The sequence below is a fragment of the Dipodomys spectabilis genome, unplaced genomic scaffold (genome assembly GCF_019054845.1).
Source record: "Dipodomys spectabilis isolate Male_0828 unplaced genomic scaffold, ASM1905484v1 ptg000085l, whole genome shotgun sequence".
NCBI classification, from domain to species: Eukaryota; Metazoa; Chordata; class Mammalia; order Rodentia; family Heteromyidae; genus Dipodomys; species Dipodomys spectabilis.
In genome coordinates, this window is record NW_024870762.1 from 10,034,700 (window position 1) to 10,059,684 (window position 24,985).

A 24,985-nucleotide genomic window follows, 5' to 3' on the forward strand; every position below is an offset into this window, starting at 1 on the left:
CACTTTGAGCCACCATGCCACATTTGGTTTTCTAATGATTAATTGGAGATAAGAGTCTCATGGACTTTCCTGCCCATGTTGGCTTTGAGCCATGATACTCAGATCTCAGCTTCCCAAGTATGAGGTATGAACCTCCAGCACCTGGCATGATATGATTTTTTTTAAAGAGAAAAGACTTACAAATTATAAAATCTCTCTCTCTTTCTCTCTCTCTCTCTCTCTCTGTGCATGTGTGTGTGTGTGTGTGTGTGTGTGTGTGTGTGTGAAAGAGACAGATTTATCAAATATTTGTGACAGTTATTTCTGGGTCTTGAGACCAGAAGAGTATTTTCTTTTACATTTTCTAAAATGAACACATATTATGTGTACAGAATTTATACTAAAATGCTTTGTAATACCTTGCCCATGTAATTGTAACCCCTCGGTACAGTATTTTCACAATAAAAATGCTTTCTAAATGTATTTTCTCTTAAATACTACTCCTTCTACTCCTTTAATTTTGCATAGCATTATATGGAATTAAAATTAAAAATTGAGTGTGATTTTTCTCAGGGTACCATCACCTCCTAGCTGTTATGACATTTTGGTCTCTTACTTGGATTTATTCTTAGGAATTCTTTCTAAGCTGCCCATCACGAATGGTGGTTAGGTTGTTTGATGTTACTATACCACAGAATCATTGCCAGGAGGATCTAAATCACCAATTCATGGTGCATGCGTAAGTTAGTGGTAAAAATAAATGGAGAGTGGGAAGGGTTTGAATAATATTTCCCTTTATAAAAACTAACACTTTTGCACATTTCTCATGGACTCTATCCTTGCATGGAGGTGTTTAAGATTTTCATTATATTTTCCTTGACTCCTACAAAGTGCCTTCGGTTGCATCTTAGTATGGCAGTGACAGAAGGAAAACACATATTTACATTCATTTACTTTGTTCTTCATCGTTGTGTGTCCATTCCTTTCTACCTTTCATCCCCGGCTCTGTGCTGCTAAAGGAATGGCTTATGTGTCTCAGTTCACTGAAGAACATGCCTTCCCTCTCCCACACCTCAGGCAAACATTTTTATCTTTGTATTCTCTGTGTCACTGTACACAATGCTGAGCTTTGCTGATTTGTTTCTTTGCTGTTTATATCCTTATGGTTGCCATTTTCCATTCCAGTGCCCTTTCAATTTTATTTTATTTGTTATTATCCACTGTATTCTTCTTTCCTGGTGGAATGCCTACTCTAAAAACACATCTGCAAACCATTCATAGCTCTCCTTGGATATAGTTAAACATTTCATTGAATGCGAATGTTAAGAACATATTCCTTTGGTATCTGTAGGTTTCTCTTTATATCATCTCTTTGTAAGCAAGTGCAATATTTGGGTACAAAAAACGCCATTGGAAAAGTCATGTACATAAGTCATAACTATAGTGGACTGAGCCTGGCATTTGACTATGTTTGCTGTCTTCTAAGGTGATTTCAGAAATGAATGTCAAACATAGCTATTTTCTTCCCTTTCTTTCTCCTTCCCTGTCTTCCCTCCTTTCTTCATTCCTTTCTTGCCTAGCTTTCTTGCCAACCTTCCTGAACACTGGAGCCCTTCCTGAGTATAATCTGACTGTTTGGACTTTAAACAACCTAAAAGGAAACTCCACAGTTAAGCAAGTGCTCTACCTCTGAGCTATATCTTCATATCTCCAAACTTGTGCACATCACATTCATAACTTCAGCCATCACATTGTCCCTCACATATCATAGTTTCTCAGCACATGTAAAAAATATATTTATTCTCCATTTAATAAAGGTGAGTTCATGATTAGCAATATGAGATAATGATGATGTGAAGTGGGTAATTATGCCTTGGGAAACATACTCTCAATCCAAGAAATATAGGGGACTAGAAGACAAAAGATAAAAGCATTTCCTAGATTTTAAGGGTAATCAGATACTGCAATAGATTACTAGGAAAAAGAGGTAAAATTGCTAACCCTTGAGAGTCTTAAAAATTGGACAGCGCAAACATCTGTGGGAACGGCTGGAGCATTAAACCTGTCTTGAGGCAAGCAGATAGACAGAATGACAAATGGTTCTGTGATTCTTTGATTACTTGGCCTGGAGAAGAGAAGGCTGAGGGGAGACATTAAAACGACTTCAAATATGGAAAACAGCGATTATTGCTTTCCAGAGGAAAGCAAGTTGAAAGAGCTTAACCTAAAGTCTCAGAGATTTAGGCTACATTTTATTGTTAAGGATTTAAAGTCATAGGTTGTAGAAAAAAAAATCTTGCAGAAATCTGCAAACTAAATGATATTGAATTTTGAGGGGAGCAGTGTGGAGAGCCAGCTCTATTGTTACATTGCAATAAAAATATTTGTTACATGACTCTGAATAGAAAGAATTATTTGAGTGTATTATATTGAGTGTACAGCAGTCTCCTGGGAAGGACATTTTCTAAAAGGATATTTTAAAGCAACAAGCATCATCAGTGGTTTTTGGCTGAGTGGAAAGAATGGAGAACATTGCGGCCATTACCATCACAGTGAAATAGGGTAGCTGACATGTGAGCAAGAATTCCAAGAGAGTTCTGTTTGGCTGGCTCAGCTTTTTCCAAATGAAAATGTAGAGGGTTTTGAGGTGGGGGCTGCTTCAATCCTACCACTAAGGAAGGAACTGAAATACCCTTGTAAAATCGTCAGGAGGCATTTGTATGTCATTTCATCCTTCAGCCACATGATGTCACAATTGGATTTTGAGTTTCGCTGTGTGTCTCTCCACAGATGAGGGCATTTTCAAAGCTGGAGCTGAGAGATCAGAAACGCGTGGGGCAGTTGAAGTCCAAGAAGATGAAGATACTCAGGTTGAGCTTCCAGTAGACCAGGTAATCTCCACTCCTGTAAACCTAGATGTAAACCACGAAACAATCACTGGTTGCCTTTTAAATATTATGTTATGGTACATGGTATTCCAGAGCTTGCCACAGGGAAATCTCATTTGCTAAGTGGCCAAAAGACCTTAACAACATAATAGGACATCTCTCAGTTCTTCCTAAAATGAGTAGCCATAGATACTGAGGCTTTACTTTTTTTTTTTTTTAATGGGGAAATGGTGTGTCTTTAATAAACAGCATTGAATGGCACAATGGGATGCAATTGGGTTAGAGATGCAAAGAAGGGTAAGTTTACTATGCAAAGGAGAATTGACGAGGGACTAGGGAACTAGTCCTTCTCCATTTAAAAAACATTTTAAAAAAAATGCCATGGTATTCTCTCCTTTAAGTTCCTTGAAATTTTTGTGGTTGGAATTTGTTTTCCTTAAAAGAATTGCTTACATAAATGCAAGCCAAATATTTGCTGTGCATGTATTGATTTATTTTTTTAGGCCACTGGGGCAGCCTACTTTCGTGTGTGTGTGTGTGTGTGTGTGTGTGTATGTGTGTGTCTATGTGTATGCATTTGTGTACTATAAATGCATACATAGTATTAAGTATTGTTAATTCTGTGTTAAATGATGCAAGAAGTAAGACAGTTATGCTAATGTAACCCAACAGACTACTTTCTTACCATTCTGAGTGGAGGATTGAAGTTCAGAGGAGGAGGGGAGAAATGACAATCACAGTCTCTGGAGAACAGGGAGAAGTCACTAGAAATTGCCACTTGTCCTCTGACTATTATGTGATATTTCCTTTGCTAAAAGCAAATTTCACAACCCCACAAATTCCATGGATGATCTTCTCAGTTGTATTTGTCTTAGCGTGGTGGAAGTGAGATTGCTGCTTGATTATTCCACAGGCACTTTCTGCAAATGTTGCCTTCCTGATGAAAAGCCCAATGTGCTAAAAATCACAGATTAGAAAAAAATCCAATTTATTTTCTAGGATTTGCTATAACTAATAATTTTTCATAAACTCCAGTTATAGTTATTTTTTTTCCTGAGGGAAAACAGAATTTTAAGTCTCTGTGAAGCTATAATTAAATATTATATTTTGAGACAAAGACGAGTAATCATGTATGTACAATATTTAATCGCTGTAGAAGCCAGGACTAATTTATATTCCAGAGTCAAAATATCAAGAGAAAACCATAAGCATTGTGTGTAAAAGAGAAATCTCTCTGTTAATCACTTATTAAACAATGTGCAAAATCTGTAAGAGGCATTTGTTTACTTATACATTTGCTGATTATAAGGAAGGGGAGTTGTGGGAAAGACTTGATCTCTGATAATACTTGTACAGCCTTGGGTGTGTGTCATCAGAGCTTGATTTCTTATTTGACTTGTTATCCTGGCTTATTAAAATGCAAGTATACAAGAGAGGCTGAGAAACAGATGGGCAAACGCTGGACGATATCAACAAACTGATGTCAGCTTAAGGAAACAAAGCCAGGTAACAAAACATCAGTGCTATTTTCCTCTTTGACTTTATTGATTTTAGCACTGAAATTGTTTAGTCCATTTGTATGGCACCAGGTGTGTCATAGAGCCATTTTATATTCTTGGGAGCTATCATTAAATATTGTGAAAAACCACACAAATCAATGTAAAGCTCATGAACTACATAAGAGTTTGAGCAACTCCAAGGATGTGCCTGATGGTAAACAATAGCTACAGTTTATCGAGTACCTACTAAGTAACAGGCAATGGCATTATCTCATATGATCATAGAGACAATCCTGAAAGATTGGTCTCATCCTCCATTGTACATATACTTACAGAAAGAGCGAGCTCAGATAGGTGAATTGACTTGCTCAAGGTTATAGCATTAAGTAGGGGAAATGGGACTTGAATTCAGGTCTGTCTAATTTGAAAGGAAAGAAGTCTCTTCCAGGGGAGTAGTAAATGAAAAAATAAAAAACCCATTCTTTTTTTTTTTTTGTCAGTCGTGGGGCCTAAATTCTGGGCCTGGGCGCTGTCCCTCAGCTCTTCAGCTCAAGGCTAGTGCTCTACCACTTGAGCCACAGCGCCACTTCCAGCCTTTTCTGCTTATGTGGTGCTGAAGAATCAAAGTCAAGCCCTCTACCACTGAGCCACCTTCCCAGCCCAAAAGCCCATTCTTAACCTAGGGAAGGAAAGAAAAAAATTCCTACATGAGAGGACATGCAGTTATTGTCTTCCTCTTATTTATAAGAAAGATTCACATATCTTTGGACTTGCTTTTTGTTATATAAATGAATATACATCGTAACCTTACTGAAAAGGTCACAAAGGAAGGTGTGTATGTGTGTGTGTGTGTGTGTGTAATATTACCCACAAATTGTGTATGGATTTTACCCATTCTTGAAAACCAGATCAAGTTTTAGAAATTGGTTTTGAACCTCTCTGTTGGAGTTTATTCTCCATGGATCCCCTCATACTTTGGGCATCCTGTGGGCAGAGAACTGACTATCTTTGTTCTGGGTTGGCTCTTCAGGGTGTTTATATAGCGAATGGATTTGAGGTCCAGAGATAGTAATTTCTTCCAGAACAATTCTCAGCTGATGGCTATTTTGTCCTTAAAAGGATATTTGGCTATCCCTGGAGACACATTGTTTTCCTGTCATGGAGACCTGGGCAACTGCGGTTGGCATCTTGTGGGCAGTGATTATGGATGGTTTCAACTAGATGGAATTCACCTGAGAATTCTTACAATGAAACCTATCTAGCCCAAATGTCAATAGTGATGAGATCAAGAACCTCTACTTACGGGGCAAAGGGAATGTTTATGTCTAGAAAAATAAAGATCGACTCTCCCTATTGAGGGTCAGATGGGTTGACTTCCCATTAAAAATGATCTGATGTCCTTGAATTGTTCATTGAAGGCTCTTTAAGATGGAGATTTTTATGTGTATGTGTCTTTTTCCATAATAAAAATTGTTAAAGCTTGGATTTCCAAAGCTTGGAGTTCTTTATGAAGTGTGACTCTCCTAATCCTCTTCTCATTGATTGTCAGAAATGTATCTTGGGTACACAGGCTGATATCCTGGCCATTGCTGTCACGAGCAAATTTTTCTTTGTCTCTAATGCAGGCATCTCACATCTGCCAGCATCCATGAAACTTTGGTGGGCTAACATGTTTGCCTCTACATTTTCACATTGCTCTTTGTGATGATCTGTTTCCTTCCAGAGGAGACTTTTAGTATTTTGTATGAATAGGTCAGTAGCTTCGGCTCTGATTGTGGGAAGTAGTCTGAGAGGTCTTGTCATTAGGTCAAGACATTTCTTTTCCTTGGGTTCTGTACAAGGAGCATGCAAAGTTTCTGCTTGGCTTCCCTTTCTGTGGGCTCAAATTTTAGTTTAGTCAAATCTTCTCTCCTTAGATCCCCACTTATCAGCTTTATTGCTCCCCAAACGTTGTTGTTTTTTCCTTCTTACTGTTGCATGTCCTATGGTTTTGACACTTTTAAGTTGCCTTTGCTGACATTTTAGAGGGGCATCAGAAGGAAGTTAGGAAAAAAAAAACCCTCTACATTTGTTCAATTTACAGTATTTAACCAGAAATCACTTTTATTTTTATTTTATTTTATTTTTTATTTTTTGGTTGGTTGTGGGGCTTGAACTCTGGGCCTGGGCACTGTCCCTGTGCTCTTCAGCTCAAGGTGAGCACTCTACCACTTGAGCCACAGTGCCACTTCCAGTTTTCTAGTGGTTTATTGGAGATAAGAGTCTCACAGACTTTCCTGCCAGGCTGGCTTTGAACTGAGATGCTCACATCTCAGCCTCCTGAGTAGCTAGGATTACAGGCGTGAGCCACGGGTGCCCGGCTCTATTTTATTTTTTAAAATGTTTTTATACTTTACAGAGGTGTTACAATCACATGAGCAAGGTAATGAGTACATTTCTTATCAAGCATTGTTGCCAACTCCTTTGTTTTCTCCCTACCATCCCTTCCCTCCCATTTCCACAACTACAATCCCTCCCCTTCCCCCACCGCTTGAATTGTAAAATTCATTTTTCAGCATAGCATCTTGTACATCTCATTGTTGCAATGGGTCAACCTGTATCCCTATTTAAACAATTTGTTTTTTTCCTTCCGCTCCCCAAATCATACCAACATCAAATACAGTGAAAACAGGGGTTATACTGTGTGGCAGGGACATACAAAGCAACAAAAAAAATCACATGGTACCTTATAAATATGTTAGAAACAATAGCAAGCAAGAAAAAAAATACTTGTGTCCTTTATCTTAGGGTTCATTTCACTTAACATCATCTTATCTGACCTTTTCTGCTTATCTCAGATATATACTAGTTATTGCAAATAAGGGAAACCATGGGACCTATGTTTCTTCACTTAATATAATTTTATCCAAGTCTTTCCATTTCCTAACAAATGGGGCAATGTCATTCTTTCTGCTGGAGGCATAGAATTCCATTGTGTATATATACCACATTTTCTTGATCCATTCATCTACTGAGGGATATCTGGGTTGGTTCCATATCTTAGCTACGGTAAATAATGCTGCACAGAAATCACTTTTATACTAGTCAGTCAGAAGGAGAATAAGATGACTTCGTAGAACCTACACTTGGGATGTCAAATTGATGCTGTGGTCAGATTCCCTGAGGGAGACGCTTTAGGGGTTTCTGAATATTTCTAGTAGGCTTTGAGTTCTGTAGCTTACTATAGGCTATAAGATCCTCTATAGTTTAACTCTTGTCCTTAGTGGTGTATTTATGTTGTTTGCCCAGTCCCTTTGGCTAAATAGCTTTTGATTACTACTGGTCCATACATATAGACAATAATCTGCAGCCTAGAGGTCATTACTAGAAACAAGGTTCTTTCCCTTAAAACTTCCAGGAAAAGAAGTGAGATTGGAGATTTCTGATTATCTCATAGGTAGCAACGTATCCTGCTTGACTAAAGGGCCTCTCAGCCTTCACTGCCTTCTCTAACTGAAGAGAGTTACGTGCCAAGAGCGCAATTTGCCATTCTTTATTTTCAAGTCATGGCTTCTTAGTGAATCAGATTCATGACAGGTACTGTAAGCATCCCACACAGTACCAGGGCCAGGAGGAATAGAATGACCAGGCTTCTTCACTTCCTTGTGCATCTTTAGCCAGGCTTTTCCTGGCATCGGGTCAGATTTGTGTTTGATTGATTTCCATTTGTGTTGAACTGTGTTTAAAATGGAGCCCTAGGATTTCTGTGTAAATGAAAGAAAAAGTTTTAACATTTTTCCTTTCAAAGTGAGAAAACTTGATGGGGGGATATTTTACCCAAGGATGCTTAAATATTCTCATGCCATATAAATACATGTTTTCAGTTGGTTGTATATTTTCACTTGTGAGTATTTCAGAGCCTGGGTGAGCCAGCTTTCCAGCATGTGGCCAGCCACAGCTTCATATATGGCAGTCACAACTCGGAAGACAGCCACCTCTATTGTAGGGTTTTGTGCTTGCAGACTACCACCATCAAAACCTCCTTTTTTCTTTCTTTTTTTTTTTTTTTTCTTAAATACTTTTTGTTCTGGAAAAGTAAGCCTCTGAAAGCTGGAAACAAAAAGCAGCACTTTGCTATCATGAAAAATTGAAACTGATTATTTCAAAATACCTCATTCAACTTGGGTAGGAGATGATTTCCGTTTCCATGGGAACAGAAATAAAAACAAGTGTGATAATTTCTGTATTTCAACATCTATGCCTCTACCATGAAATCCACAAAACACCTTCTATTCCAAAGTCTTAACACACTCCCCCCAAATTTTAAATGTAGCCGATATAACATGAGAAAATGGACGCCTTTGGGAGTCTTCACTTTTATTGATTTCCATTTCCCTACCTCTATGTTGGGTACATTTCAGCAAGGGAAAGCAGAAAAGGAAAGAGGGGAGGATGGTGAGGTGAGAGAGCTTAACTAGAAAATTCTGACTTGTGCTGTTATTTCCGAGAGCAAAGGTCTTAAAAATGAAAACGTATCATTTGGGAATTGGGATGTAAATATTTAAAAAATATGGACATTGTCTTCTAAGGAAGCTGGAGAGCAGAGCTGTCTCTCCCTATTTTTAATTTTGGATTTGGCTGTTATTGTCAGCGGTGTGATGTGAGTTCAAAGTGTTAAGTCATTTGGGCAGCCTCATCTGTCTATGGAAATACCTTCCAGGTAATTGATGCTTTCCATATCTTGTGCTTTATTTCCATATGATTTCCATATTCCATCTTCCTTCCCCTTACCACTCAAGAGTGCTGAGTTAACCTTAGTAACTGCATGCATATTCTCTGGAAAACCTGAATGCTTATGGTTTCCCCTGAGTGGGCCCCACTAAGATGTAGCCAGCAATAATAAGTACCAGACCTTCTCTGTCTCTTCATACAAATCAGCCACTTTCTCAGAATGTCATGGACAAAACAAATAGCAAGATATGCATGTAGGCAAACTCAGGCAAAATGCACTCAAAATGCCAACCCTGCTGTCATGTTAAGCAAAAGACACCCCCCCCACCCAAAAAAATCTGGTATAGCTTTCCTAACAAATATTAACACCAATTAAATATAAAAATATTGTGCTTTTATAAAGAAAATGGAATTAAAACTCCTTGGTACAGCTGCTAAATATAATGAAAATAAAGGAAAAATCCAAGTTTTTTTATACGAATATCTGTTAAGGGTCCACATTTGTAATTGTACATATGTGTGTGCTATGTCCATTAATCTAGCATGCTGTGAATACAGCAAGGAGACTGGAAGACTGAGATCATCTAAGTTTAAATGGCTCCTACAGTCACTCATACATATACTGTTCCATGCTCCAGTTATTTAAATGAGCATTTAAGACTGAGTGTAATGAATGCCTGTTTTTTATTCCAGTGAAACATTCAGAGTGTTGCATAATTGCTCATCGGCATGAGCTTGACTGAGTTACATGTGCTCTTTACAGAAAGAATTTCAACCTGAAAGCCTGTTCTCTTAAAAGTTTACTCACAAATTGACTAAAATTTGATGTAACAGACATGAAAGAGGCTGTTAAGCATAGGTAAAATATCTTCTGATAATATCTACTTTTGCAATGATATTTCTTTGTTTGTAACATATAAACAATGACACGGCAATATAATTGGAGTCAAACTTGTAGAACTGTCTTTTGACCCCAAATCATTATGTCAGTAGTCAGTCTCATTTTGTTCCAGCTTTCAACCAGTTGACTGATGATTTTTTTTTGTAATTCTGTGGCAGATATTGGCCTACATTGAACTATATTAGCCCATACATACTAAGCAACTTGTTATGTCTTCGTGTGAGTGAGATTTAGAAGTAATACAGCCCAATATGGCCTAGTAAGAAACATTTTATAAGTGCAAATGTTATACGAGAGCTTTTTATTAGACAACTCCCAAGTTCTTCCATTATCTGTGGCAAGAAGAATGGAGTGATAATCATAAGCAGGTAGAGTCTGTTCATTTCCTAATGGTCTTTTACGTATATGATCTCATTTGGTTCTTACTGCGACCCTGTGAAGTCTCACTCTCAAGTTCGTGAGAGGACTCTGAAGCTGACAGAGGTGAGTTCACTAGCCTGAGGCCTGAGTGTGACTGCCTGCCTTTCTGTCAGACCAAAGCCTTTTCCTTGTGCTCAGCTTATTTTGCAATTGCAAGCTGACTTCACCATGGAAGACAACATTAGCAGACTTAAATCTTTTCCTGGGATTCTCTTACAATATTCCCAGGTATGGCACACAATCTGTTGGATTGTGTAGCCAGCTTTTGCAGGGAGGCAAGGCCATGTTCTGTGTAGGAGCTCGGCTTCCAGTTCCATTCAGTAGGCGCACTCTCTTTTGTGAGAGCCCCTGTATTAGGGTTGGCATTACTTCTCAATTGTGTCCAGGATACTGTAATTCCATAGTTTTCCTTTTGTGTGGGAAGGAGTGTGAGGAATCGAGGGAGTCTCCAACTGGCTCTTCCTTTGTCCTTTTTATTTCTCAGCTCCTTCTCATCCTAAACCCTCTGGCAGAGGGAGGCTTTTCTTCTTGTCCTTTGCTCTTCTCCTTCCTTGCAGGTCTTTACCATGGTACAATTTCTCTCTCCCTCTCTCTTTCCCTCCCTCTCTCTGTCTCTGCTTTTCTCTTTTTCTTTCTCTTTCTCTGTCTGTATGTCTCTCTGTATGGGTGGAAAGCTGAAGGTTCCTTCTAGGGATGATTTGATTGATGTATACACTGGGAACATTTTTAATAATTTAACGCCTGCTTCAAAGGAGATTACACCAAAAAGCACATTGCTTTTCATTTATTCATTACAGATCTGTCATAGCAGCATTTTTGTTTGCCCTGAATTGTAGTGTCATAGTACAATATATGTTTTACTCCAGACCTCGGATATTTTAAAGGATTATAAGCCTTTAACTAACGTGACCATCTTGTTTAAATTGACCAAATCAGCTTCAGAATCTTGCCTTTCTTAAAAATGAGCTAACCAGTTGTGGCTTTACTTGATGTCTACTGAGGAAATAGCACTTGGAAACTCTAATAGAAATAGCAGGATGGAGGTGCAGCTCTGCCCAATAGTAAGGGTGGAAATAATGACAGAGAATAGAGCCTGGACTTAGGGCTACGGCCTTCTTTCCTACCAGGAGATTAGAGTATGTAAAGCATTTTTCAGTAAAAGGTGAAGAAAAAGTATATGGGTTTGGGTAACAGGGATTAAAACAAAAAAGGTTAAGACTAGGACATAGTCTAAAATCTAAGGAAAGAAAGAAAGCTACCTGTTTTCAATTATGACTTTTCTTTCTTATGTAGCCACCTGACCTGACTTTTGCAGGAATGCATTAGTATATCTCAGAGAGCAAGGACTATATCCAGATTCCTAAATAACTGGAGTAAATTGTTTTTGTAAATATTATTTTTAAATTAAGAAATGTTATATAGCTTCTTTTTTTAAAAAAACTCTAAATTTTACAGCAGTACACATAAAATATTTTCTGGGAGAATGATATCCAGTCTTCAACTTTCAGAGATAATTTAATAAGAAATCTGTCTGGCCTTCTGGGCGGTGATATTTATTTTTTTTTAACACCTCAAGAATACTGTTTGCTAACCTACAGACCTATAGCCATCTAATCTTCGATAAGGGAGCTAAAACAATAGAATGGAAGAAAGACAACCTCTTCAGTAAATGGTGCTGGCAAAATTGGTTAACTACATGTAGAAAACTTAAGCTAGATCCTTATATATCACCCTGCACCAGAATCAACTCCAAATGGATCAAAGACCTTGAACTCAAAGCAGACACTCTGAAAACATTACAGGATGGAATAGGAGAAACCCTGGGTCTCCTTGGCTCAGGCCGAAATTTTCTGAATAGAGACCCGGAAACACAACAAATCAAAGAAAGGTTGGACAAATGGGATTGCATAAAGTTGCAGAGCTTCTGCAGGGCAAATGACATAGCTAGCAAGATCAATAGAAAGCCCACGGATTGGGAGAAGATCTTTACTAGCCATACAACGGACAAGGGTCTCATATCTAAAATATACTTGGAACTCAAAAAATTAAACCCCGCCAACAACAAATCCTCAAAGAAACAACTGCCCAATAAATAAGTGGGCGAAAGACTTAAAGAGAAACTTCTCTGAAGAAGAAAGAAGGATGGCCAATAGACACATGAAGAAATGTTCAACATCCCTAGCCATAAAAGAAATGCAAATCAAAACAACATTGAGATATCACCTCACTCCAGTTAGAACGGCAAAAATCAAGAACTCTAACAACAACAGATGCTGGAGGGGATGTGGACAGAAGGGAACCTTACTTCATTGTTGGTGGGAATGTAAACTTGTTCAACCACTTTGGAAAGCAGTATGGAGGTTCCTCAAAAGACTTCACATAGAGCTCCCCTATGACCCAGCAATCCCACTTTTGGGCATTTACCCAAATGTTTACAAACAAGACCACACTAAAGCTACCAGCACAACTATGTTTATTGCAGCATTATTTACCATAGCTAAGATATGGAACCAACCCAGATGCCCCTCAGTAGATGAATGGATCAAGAAAATGTGGTATATATACACAATGGAATTCTATGCCTCCATCAGAAAGAATGACATTGCCCCATTTGTTAGGAAATGGAAAAACTTGGAAAAAATTATATTAAGTGAAGTAAGCCAGGCCCAAAGAAACGTAGGTCCCATGGTTTCCCTTATTTGTAATATCTAGTATATGTATGAGTCAAGCGGAAAAGGTCAGATAATGTGATGTCAGGAAAACGAACCCTCAAATATGTATTTTAATGTTTTTTTTCTTTCATGCATGTGTTTCTAACACATTTATAAGATTATCTCTTTGTTGCTTTGTATGTCCCTCCCCCACAGTATAACCCCTGCTTTCACTATATTTGATGTCAGTATAACTTGTGGAGAAGATGGGGAAAAACCAGTTGTTTAAGGATACAGGTGGACCTGTGGCAACAATGAGAAGTACAAGTTGTCATGTCCAAAACGAGCTTTACAATGTTGGTGCGGTGGGGGGGGGGGGGTGCGGGGGGGGGGGGAAGGAGAAGGATTGGGATTAGGGGGGAGGGGGGAGGCTGGGAAGGGATGTGAAGGGTAAACAAAGGAGGAGGCTGCAATGCTTGGTAAGAAATGTACGCATTATCCTGCCCATGTAACTGTAACTCCTCTGTACAGTATGTTCACAAATAAAATTAAATTAAATTAAAAAAAAAAGAATACTGTTTGCTCTCCTTTGATGTTTAAATACATGCATCTTGGATATTATAAAATCAAAGTAGGAACTTCTTTTGTGTGTGTGTGTGTGTGTGTGTGTGTGTGTGTGTGTGTGTGTGTGTGTGTGTGTGTGTGTGTGTGTATGCTGGGTTCTGCTGTTTGAAGTGAGGGCCTGGGTGCTGTCTCTGAGCTTCTTTGTCTCAAGGTCAGCACTCTATACCAGTTGAACTACCACAGCCACACTTCTGGCATTTTTGGTAATTAATTGGAGATCAGAGTCTCATGGATTTTCCTGCCAGGGCTGGCTTCAAACCATGATCCTTAGATCTTTGCCTCCTGAGTAGCTAAGAGGCATGAGCCACTGATGCCTAGCTGAGGAACTTCAGAAGAATTCAAGATTCAAACTTTTTTTTTTATGTCAGCTGTGGGGCCTGAACTCTAGGCCTGGGTGCTGTCCCTCTGCTCTTCAGCTCAAGGCTAGCACTCTACCACTTGAACCACAGTGCCGCTTCTGGCTTTTTTTCCCCTGCTTATGTGTTACTGAAGAATCGAACCCAGGGCCGGATGCATGTGAGGCAAGCACTCTACCACTGAGCCAACTTCCCAGCCTGATTCAAACTTTTTCTTCTTCAAAATCATGTGTAGAATTTTACTTTGGACAATTAGTCTACCCAGCTTCATTTGTTTTCCTCCTTCACATCCTAAACTGGGAACACTTTGGTACCTTTTATTGTTGTTAAAGCAATTATTTGCTTAGGTAAAAGGGAACTAGTTTTTAGAATTGGAAAGGGGCAGAAATAATTAAGCCCCAAACTCTAATTTGGGACTTGAAAGAGGCAGATCTGTGATTTTTTAACAGATAACAAATTATGTGTTCTCTCTACCCTAAATTTAAAGACAGTCAAGTCAATAACATGAAGGCAACAAAGAATATGATAGTTCCAGGAAAGAATGTATCATAAGTGGAAAGACAGAAAGGGATTTCTCTGTTCTTAAGAGTTTGTGATGTGCTAGGTATTGTGCTTGGCATCTGACATAACACATCTCATTTAATCCCCATGGAAGTTTTATTATCTTCACGTTTTACAGATGGGAAACTTGAAACCTACAGAAATTAAGTAGTGGACAATAAGTGCCTGTCCAGGACTTAAACTTGGCTGTCTTTACCTTTTCCAAGTCTTGGCTCTGGAGCTTGGCTTCCTGTTTTATTTTAAAACAGATTTACATGGGTACCCCCCAAAACAGTAAAAAAAAATGCTTAAAAATGAGTATATAAAGGACTGAAGTTTTGAATTTGGAGATTAGCTGTTAGTTCTCTTAGACCTTGTGTGCAAAGCTGTCTACTTTCTGGTCTCTCTATCCTACAGTGCTAAGAATGAAAACTTTTTTACAGCCTATTTTTTGCCTCCTCCTCTGAATCAGACATTCCCCTAGATGCTATCCAAGCACCTTGTCATTTAGTCTCCTGTCTGTCAGGGCAATTACAAGCACTGATTCTGGAGTTACATGCTTAGTTCAAATTCTGGCTCTTTTAGGGTACATTGGACTCTATTCTTGGGCTTCCATTGCCTTAGTTTTCTCATCTGCAAAAAGGAAACAATACCAATCTCACAAGACCATTGTGAGCTTGAAGTGGTGTGTATGGCCAGTACTCAGTAAATGTAAGCATACTATACACAACCTGTATCAGGCAAATGTAAGATTGTTTTACTTGGCTGTTAAATGAGAATTATTACATCGCCTTCCTATGCAATGGAAAAATCTCTGTTATGCTTCTTAGTTTTCTCCATTATTTCTTTTGATCCATCAGAGGCCAGCAGAAATAGTCGATGAGGAAGAAGATGGAGAGAAAACAAACAAGGACACAGAACAGAAAGAAGACTTTTCAGGAATGAATGGAGAGGTTGAAGATGTGGGTGGGGAGGCTGGCGATGCCCCTGAGCAAGGTGAAGAGATCCTGGATCACAGTGAGAAGGAAGGCCCTGCTCGTGTCAATGGAGGTACTGATGAAGAAAACGGAGAGGAACTGGACCAGGTTAATGAACTACAACCCACAGTGGAAGGGGAAAGAAAGTCACAAGGAGCTGACAATGGACAAGATGAGGTATCTCTATTCTGCTTACTTGTGTGTGTATACCCATTAGGACTTATATACCAGAATCCCTTATGGTTGGGTAGGAAAGATCCCATACTATTTAGTTTATTTCAGCTTTTACTTATTCCAACCAGTTTACAAATACTGTAAATGCCTTAAGTCTTCCTCTTCTTCTTTCTCTTTCTATGTCTCTGTCCCTCTGGTTCTCTTTCTCTCTCTCTCTCTCTCTCTCAGATTTTTATAAAATGACTAAAAAGTCCATTCAGTTCACCAAGTAACATTTTCTCTCAGTCCTTGTGGAAAGTGAGAAATGATTAGTAGGGAATTAACAAGCGATATAGGACAAATACACAATAGGCGATAGGCATTTATTGAGTGACTGAACTTATACTATATTCAAGACACCTTTAAATACTTTAAAAGTAACTGTGAAACAAGACAGTACAGGAATATCCATATGCATTTGTTGTGTTTTTTTTTTTAATCTTCCTTTCTGGAGCATACATCGTGGCTGTGGGATTTGGAAAAGCTGGAGCTTTTGTTTCCTCGAATGGTGGCCCTTTTGGGGCCATGGAGGCCCTAGAATTTCACAGTGCATATCTTGAAAACCAGCTTATTCTAATCTTACCCCCGCCCCCAGTTTTCAGTCCAGTGGGAAAGACAAGTTATAAATGAGGTGATAATACCATTAATAACATAAGAAATCCAAACAGCATGAATGTGAGTTGTTACTGGAGAAAAGCTGCCTCTGCATCTTGAATTTCTCTACCTGCTTTTATCTATTGGCTTCTTGATGGTGCTTGGTGCAGTATTCACCATGAATTTGTAAATTGTAGCAGGAAACTCAAACCAGGGGTGCATTAGGAACGGGTTGGATTAATGAGGCATGAGTGCAGAGCTGCTGCGCTTTACTCTTATCTCTGAAAATGCTCAACTGAAACATCGAAATATGCTTTTAGAGTGAAAAGTCACAGGGGAATCAGGAAAGAGTGAGAAAATTAAAGCTTGCACAGAAGAAATGAGCCTGCTTTTAAAACATGGGCAGACTAAGGTGCCAGAAAAGGTATTTCAAGTCATTTGACTGGAGTCTTTTTGCTCTACCCAGATAGGAATTGTGGGTAAGCAAGGAGAAACTCTTAGTCCTAGCTTTTGAGTGCCCTACAACCAAGAGCTGGGCAGACCCAGATTCATACAGTCCCAAGCCATGAAAAGCTCGGGCCTTATTGGTTAAGGTTTTAGAGGCTAGAGGCATGGCTCTAAGCGTTAAAGTTGGAGACTTACTTCTCTGGACTGTAATCACATGGCCTCAACACCTGGCAGCCACCGGTCACCATCTTGTAGCAGTAGTGGCTGCTGGAGCAGCAAGCAGGCAGCAGTTACAACAACAAGTGTTGTAACTTTCAGGCCTAGAATGCCTGAGACTCTTGGCAGCTCTGGGCAACTCTTCCAGTGACAGTGGATTCTTAACTGATTGATAGCTCTCACTGTTTCTGGGGTCTCTCCTCCTCATTGCTACTTGTCCTGGCCGCGCTCTGGAACTCTTCACTGCCTATCACTGCTACTGCTGCTGTTGTGGCTGCTGGGGCGGCAGCGGTGGCCACTGTACTGTTTCTACATTATCAACTCCTCCTTTGATTTTTTTTTTTTAATAAAAACTCTTCCTTTGTTTTTCTGGATGAAAGTCAAAAGGAGGGAAGAAAAGTCCATGAGAGAGAAACCTTTGATGGGGCAATGCTGGAGGATGTCTCCAAGCTAGTTCACAAACTGGCTCAAGCAACCTGCTTATTTAGCCTGGAGGGGGTGGATGGAGAGGGTGCTTGCGCCAATCACCAGTCTTTCACATAAATGAGGGACTGTGTTTGCACCAATCGCAGGTTTTCTGTGAGAGAGTAAGTAAATGCTTACTCTCTGGAGTTCCCCTAGGCTTGTGATGACCCGAAGCAGGGCCTATAGGCCGTTTGAAAGAGTCATGGTTGGGAGAATGTCTTCTGGAGCCAGTGTTGTGTTTCGGCATCAGGAAGCTTTGGTTACTGTTTAGCTTCCTCAAGGTGTCTGTGCTAGCATGAGGGCAGTTTGGATAGCCAATAATCCTTCACTCAGGGAAGCTGAGGCACCAGGAAAAGGTCTAACAGCTGTGTTAGACATCACCCTGTCCTCAAATATTTTAGCTTATTTAAAGGAAAATCAGTATTAAAGGGGTGCTTACACTAAAGGCCTATCATGAACATCAGCAATAATTTCATGGTATCAAACAGTGCCTTAACAGCGTTTTACTCTTAGCCTAATATGCTTGGGGAGAGGAGTCATCTTTGTGTTAAGAGTTTGATAGACATAAAGGGCTGAGAACAGAAAGATCAATGGGTAATGACAGGTTCAAAAAACAAAGGGAATCAAAAGACTATTTTTAATTGACTACTTATATGATTTAATAAAACGTTTAATAAGAAAGTATATTTTTCTTTGTGAATTTTATTAGTTTTAAAAACCAAAGAACTTAATACTTTTGTTTTGATTTATTTTCTTCCAGGCTGATTTAGACTCTCAAAGACCACCAAGGCCAGAAGTAAAAATCACCAGTCCTCAAGACAATGAAAACAATGAACAAAACAAGGACTATGCTGCTGTGGCATAAGTGAACTTAAAAAAGAAAGTATATGGAATACAAGAAAATTGAAGGGTTCTAATACTTGAATAATAATCATATAGTTACTGATAACATAATGTGATGGTATGGTTGGACATCACTTGTTGAATTTTAAAATCTGAGGCCTGATGCAAAGATTAGATAAGTTCTAGCTACTAAAAGGAGAAGAGATTCTCTTTGTGGAATATGTTTTTAAATTTTTCATTTAAAAGAATTAAATAAGAAAGGCAGAGGAGAATTTGCACTGGAAGACAATTGGCTACTTGCGTTTATAAAGGATAAAAGAATAGGATCACTCCTATTGCATATTTTATTATACATTTAGAAGTGAGATTACTCGATGGCAGATTGTTCTAAAAGCATTTATCTAAGAAAGCATAGAATTTTAAAGAGCTGGTAATAGGAAAACATGTATTATTTTCTTAAAGCAATAAACTCTTGGCTGAGCAAATGACAATTTAGTTTCAGAGATAATTTAGAGATAGCAAGAGACTGAAATGTTTCCAGTACTTATTGATATTCCTTTCTTTCTTCCTCTTTAAGCCAAAATACCTTGTGTGAACTGAAAAGACAAGATGAGGTGTTCATTTTGGTAGGAGGAAACCTTCTTCTACAATTTAGTTATCAATATTGTCTTTCCTTAATGCTTTGGCTTTTAGTACTGTGGCTTCAATGTCAAGTACTCAGGAAGGGATTATAAAGAAAAACCCAATTATATTATTAAGCATAGCTGGGTGGTTTGCAAATTTTGGAAATCCTATGGATTTTTATTGATCCAGTCTATCTGTACCTTTCCCTTTCCCCCTCATGATATTATGTTATTATATTAGAAAACACAATATTGGTTGAGATTGAATTTTCCCTCCCTCCCTCCCTCCCTCCCTCCTTTCCTTCCTTCCTTCCTTCCATCCTTCCTTCCTTCCTTCCTTCCTTCTTTGTATTACTCTCTTTTACAAAAAAACAAAAATAATGTAATAGGAAGGAAAGAGTAGGCAATAATCTAAATCTTTGACTATCCAATTTTACTTACTTGCACTTTTTCTTTGTTCTATTAGGGCTATTTTGTGATATTTCTGCCTATAGAGCTATCAGCAAATGTTTATTTTCCTAACTGATTACATTTACCTTTTCAAGCAGATTTCTTCTTATAAACTTAGAATCCATTTGATAGAAATTAGTGAAAATACTTTAAAAATTGTCATGATGAAACCAGTTCCTGATTACAACTTTGTGGACTGATTAATTTACTCTCACCTTGTGAGGTATATGTGGAGAAAATGGAATTGCATAAGATTGATGATCATTAGTAGAGGTGATACCTTTCTTCTTTAAATACAGGAATAATATATTTTTCTCATAATAAAGAATATTTTAATTATGTGGAAGTTGTAAATTTGAACATTGAGTGCTTTCAGAAGACTTATTATTAATCATAAATTTAAAAGGCTTTTCCTTCAGGATTTAATCATCTATCTGGAATCAAAACAGTTATCATTTTACCTATACTATAGAGAAATTAGCTCTGTTTTTGCTAACAGCTACTTCAGCTTTTTCTACAGTAGGAAGTATATAACAGTATTGGAAAGAAATAACAACTAAAGAATGTAGTAATCTGGGAGAATGAATGATAAATGGAGCAAAATCTAGATTGTGTTTCTTACTGGGAAACAGATTTTTTAAAATGGGACAATATAAAGCACTATGCACCACTAATAACCACCTCATGTTATTAAGGAAATAGCCCACAGGCTTTTTAACATCAAATTCTAGCATTATTACTGGGTTGTAGGAATATGATATTAAACAGTTGATAAAAATTTAAATGTAACAAATTTTAACTAGATTTCAAGGTGATGTGTTCTCTTTTCTTCAGTGAAGAATTTCTCTTGTTTTTCTTTAATAAGAGTATTTCTGTCTTCCTCCTGTTCTTTTGTCTCATTCATGCTACAAAGTTTAGGTTTTAGGGAATCATTTGTGAGTCATTCTAATGAAGCACAACATCAATATTTTACTGAAAAAAGCTTGAAATTTGAAGAATACTTTAGTATAGAACCAACAGCAGAGCCAAAAGAGTATAAAAAGACTGAACACACAGTCTTCTCTTGGGTGTACTTATAAAACTGTACCGTATATGAAGGAATCAATAACAACTTACCATGTTATAATTGGTGGCAAACATATTAGTCTGAAATGCTACTTAAACAAGCAAAATAATCTTTTACGATGAGTTAAAATTTTGGACATTGCTCTGAGGAGCTATAAGTCAATTTGTCCACTGAAAGTGGCAGTCCCCTCTGTGGCAATGATGGGTGGTTTCCATATCAGGCTAGCTCCATAAATTGAAATTCCCAGACAGATTGGGGGGGGGGTCATTTATGAGAGCAGATGCATCATGTATTATTTCATGGAGCAAGAGGGTTATGTTATGAAGAACTTGTTGCTTTTTACACAATTACCAATATAATGTTTTGAAATATTTATGATGCTGTATACATAGATTTCCTGCTTTTAATTTTATGTAATAGCTTTCTGAAACTTACTTGGATTTTAAGACACTTGTACGCAACTGGTTAGTGAAATTGGAACATTCGGATTTTTGCTGACCAAATAAAAGATTTTGACCAAAGTCATTTTCAGACTAAGGATGTTTTATGTGGATTAGCATCTGTTAAAATAGTTATTGAGTACTTAGGAAATTTGATACTGAGACCACAATAACATTTTACTCATTTTTGTTTCCATAAGATGCCTTATGATCTAATGTTCTTACTTTAAAAATGTTAGAATGCTAGAATCATAGGAAGAGCACAATACAGTGTTAATTCTTGCCCTGGTATATGAAAGATGAGCCAGTCCATATGTGACTTACATGAAGTCAGGTATCTCTATGGGTTCAAAGTTGTGCAGTCATATTGATATGAAATTATTCATGTTAACTCATTTACTCTGAGGCTTAATAACCAACATTCTCAAAATTTTTTACTAGATGTTCTACCTTATATAGGAAAGATGAAGTTCATTCATTTAGAAAAATGATCAATTCCCTTAAAAGAGTGGCTGAAAGACAATATGATCAGTCTTCAACATGATAATTCTTTATGAGACTTAGCTTTATACTCTCATTTGTTGCTCAACAAATAGCAGAATCAGTTTAAAAAGTAGATTAGTTATTGAACAGAAAGCATCACATCTGAACTGTTGCCAGTCCAAACAGAAACACAATATATTGATACATATCAAATACTTGCATGGATGCGCTCATACACTTTAAAGCATTCAGAAGACCTCTTTTGCACATCGTTATTAATAGACTAAGGCTCTTGTGGGTGAAGTTGAGAGAAAGCAATGCATAAAAACATGAGAGCAAATGTTAACAAATGACATATATCATGGTGCTTTAAATATTCGTTTCCTGGGACTAAGAGATTTAACTTTTTTTCCCTAAGAATAAAGGAGTTACCAGCATTTTAATGAAAAATTATTCTAGGAAGAGATGTTAAGAAATTTTAAATTATATTTTAAAAATAAGACATATCTTGTTTTTCCAAAGTGATTACAGAGTACAGTTGTCATCAGCCTTAAGCGCAATGTATTTTAGGTAGAGAATATTTTGTATCAACACTGGATTTTCAAAAGACTAGTTACTCTTGGGTGACGTGTGTGTGTGTGTGTGTGTGTGTGTGTGTGTGTGTGTATGTGTGTGTGATTTATCAAGGGCTCCTTTTGGTGTGAGATAACCAGGTGCACCATAAACAAATTGAAAGACTGACTTCATGTCATGTTCAGTTTCAGTGCAGAAGCCTTTTAGCCTTCTTGTGTGACTGTACTGTCTTCTTGGAATGAAACTAATATTTTGAAGGTTAGTCTTTTTTTCAGGCAATGAGTACAGGCAGTTCATTGTTACTGAATATTATGTTTATGAATACAAGGTTTTTTTGCTTTAAAAAAAAGCCCTGGTAAGTAGATGAGTTATATTTTTATCCCTATATGAAATTGGCATATTTTGTCCTATGAAGTTTGAGTAACAGATGGAGAAGGAAAGAATGTCTTCATATGTTAATGAGAAAAAATACTAATTTAAATGAGTCATAACATCTTCTAGGACAGAGGACTTAAGGAAGAGCTTTAGAAAAGTCTGATTAACTTCGAAACATTTATAAAACCAGGAGGTAATAATGAGCCTCCATTGACTCAAGTCAACCATGACCTACCTTTAATCCATGGATGGACCAAATGAATTTTCTGAAGTTTCATCAACTTGAACCAACAGTTTGAATGTTTCAATTATTACCCAAATGCAACTTTGGAGAGGCTTCTTTTGTTTCCTTGTTCCATGGGTTTACTTGTATCTTCAGTCTTTAAGATGTACAGTAACATAAGTAATTGTTGATGATGTAGGTAAGGATGAATTTGAGCTCATTATTTTTATAGGATTTATGTGTAGCATGTCTTTCTGTAAGGAAAATTGTATTTTGATCAAATTATGAGGTTAGATTTTTACTTCTGGTCAGTGCACGCTTTAAAATGTGCATTAATAGTATCTTTTACATGACTAGATTGATGAGTTATATAATTAAAATGTGTTTTCATGGTTCGTGGCTTGTTTATGATGTTTCATTGCTAACATTTCACGTATTAATCTGTTTTTCATAAAAAATAGAAACATCTTGGCTTCTGTAAAAATTGAACACATTAAAAGATACATCTTATATAGTATAGACATTTAGTTTCATTGTCATTTTCTGTAATTTCACATATAAATGTTTATTTATCTCACAAAAATTTCAGGTATATTTGAAAAATCATTGTTTCTTCATGAAATGTTTTTTATGAACCAGAAGTTTTGTTATACACAATGGTACATAATGATACATAATGCTACCTTACATATATTTTGTATACATGTACCCACAGGAATATATTTATACTTTCACAAAGAGTTTGGTTAAAATTCTGTCTCAGTTTGTGGGATAGTTACTACTTTCATTCTACTGCATAAAAAGAATTTTATTTTCCCTACCCAAAACAGCTAAGTACAAAAAAAACCCATGCGATTTAGATCTCATGACTATGGAGAATACCTCTTCTGCACTTTACTGCTTTTCTGTGTTGTTCTGTAAGAATGCAAAAGCTAACTTCAACAATGGAGGGAGATCTAAATTTCCAGAATCTAATCTTTTTCGACTACATGTTTAATTGACATAAAAATCTTTCCACAGCCTACAGTGACTGTAGGCATTATAAAATTGCTAGGCACTATAATTTTAAAAATTGTAGGCATTATTAAATTGCTAGCTGCATTTGTTATTTTATGTATATTTACAAAAATAAACACAGAACTTCTCTTCAGATTTCTGTGTTTAATTTTTTTCTTCCCTAACAGACATTAGTTTATTTGTTGTACAGTCTTTCAAAAGCTCTTATGTTCAAACAGTACAGGGATGACTTATGTTTTACTTTCCACAGATTTTACAATTAGTGTAGTAACAACAAAAGTGATTTAAAAATGGAAAACGACAACAAACACCATTAAGTTTAAAACTAGAGAAGGCATCTTCCTTGGCCTCACTGCATTGGCTAGGGGCGAGTCATAGGACTGTCCCAATTCTCTGACTGTTAATCTATTGGCTTTCCTTCATTACCTTTGAATCTGGAGCAGTCTCCCTGAGCAATTTTGTTCACAATTGTATCTTAATTACCTATGTGCTGTTACTCTCCGAGCCCCCCCCCCCCCCCCCCGTCACCCTCCTCCCCTCCCCGCCCCAGCTTCAGATGAGTATAACTGATGGGTATAACTCAGTTGGCTCCAAGTTCCCTAAGCACAAATGACCTGTTCCCTGGAAGACAATTGTATTCCCACATTGCTCATCCTGGTTGATGACACCAGTTGTCATCAGCCTAGAAAACTGGGGGCATGTTAGATGAATGCCATTCTCTCCTTTACATCAAATAAGTCATCCATTTCCTTATTTATCTGAGGGTTGAGGAATGTGTGTTCCTCGTTACTAAGGATCACTTTCCTGATCTCATGTATTGGCCAAGAGAGTTTCTCTGCATTGATCCACATGGTTATATCATGTGTTGGGGATTTTTTGTTATTGCTTTGAAAGAACTTCAAATATTCTTCATAACCTTTGCCAATTATGTATTCGACAAGTCTCTTTTGCAGTCTGTGGTTTATTTTCCCCCCTCAAAATGGCATAACCTCAAAAAGGTGTTAATATTGACACAGTCAAATATAACACACTTTTGTGTGTTTTATTTATTCAGAAATGTATCTGAACTTTGAAGTCAATTACATATTATCATTCTAATTATTTTTAATTTTTCTTTGTGGTTCTTGTCTCCAGTTCTATTACATTCATTGATTTACGTATGTTAAACCAGCCTTGCATCTCTGGGATAAACCTATTTGATAATGCGTGTTTCTGATTAGTTACTAGGTATTTTAATGAAGAGCTTTGTATCTATGTGCATCTGAAAGATTAGTCTAGTTTTTCATTGGATCAACCTACCTGGTTTTGCAATGAGTGTGATGGCTGGTTTCATAAAATGAGTTTGGCATTGGTCCTTTTGTTCGTATTTGATGAAAAATTTTGGGGAAAAATATCATAGTGTTAGTTCAACT

At 37.4% G+C, this 24,985-nt stretch overlaps 1 protein-coding gene across 3 annotated transcripts in view; it reads left to right on the top strand.

The window, feature by feature from the left end:
* Dcdc2 (doublecortin domain containing 2) overlaps window positions 1–20,987 on the top strand; it is a 142,994-nt gene extending 122,007 nt beyond the window's left edge. For all 3 annotated transcript variants that reach the window (XM_042684262.1, XM_042684260.1, XM_042684263.1), the window contains 3 exons: window positions 2,770–2,870; window positions 15,429–15,722; window positions 18,241–20,987. In XM_042684262.1, the coding sequence (XP_042540196.1) occupies window positions 2,770–2,870; window positions 15,429–15,722; window positions 18,241–18,345 (500 nt within the window). In that variant the 3' untranslated portion in view covers window positions 18,346–20,987. The remainder of the gene's footprint in view (window positions 1–2,769; window positions 2,871–15,428; window positions 15,723–18,240) is intronic.
* Window positions 20,988–24,985: the final 3,998 nt, after the last annotated feature.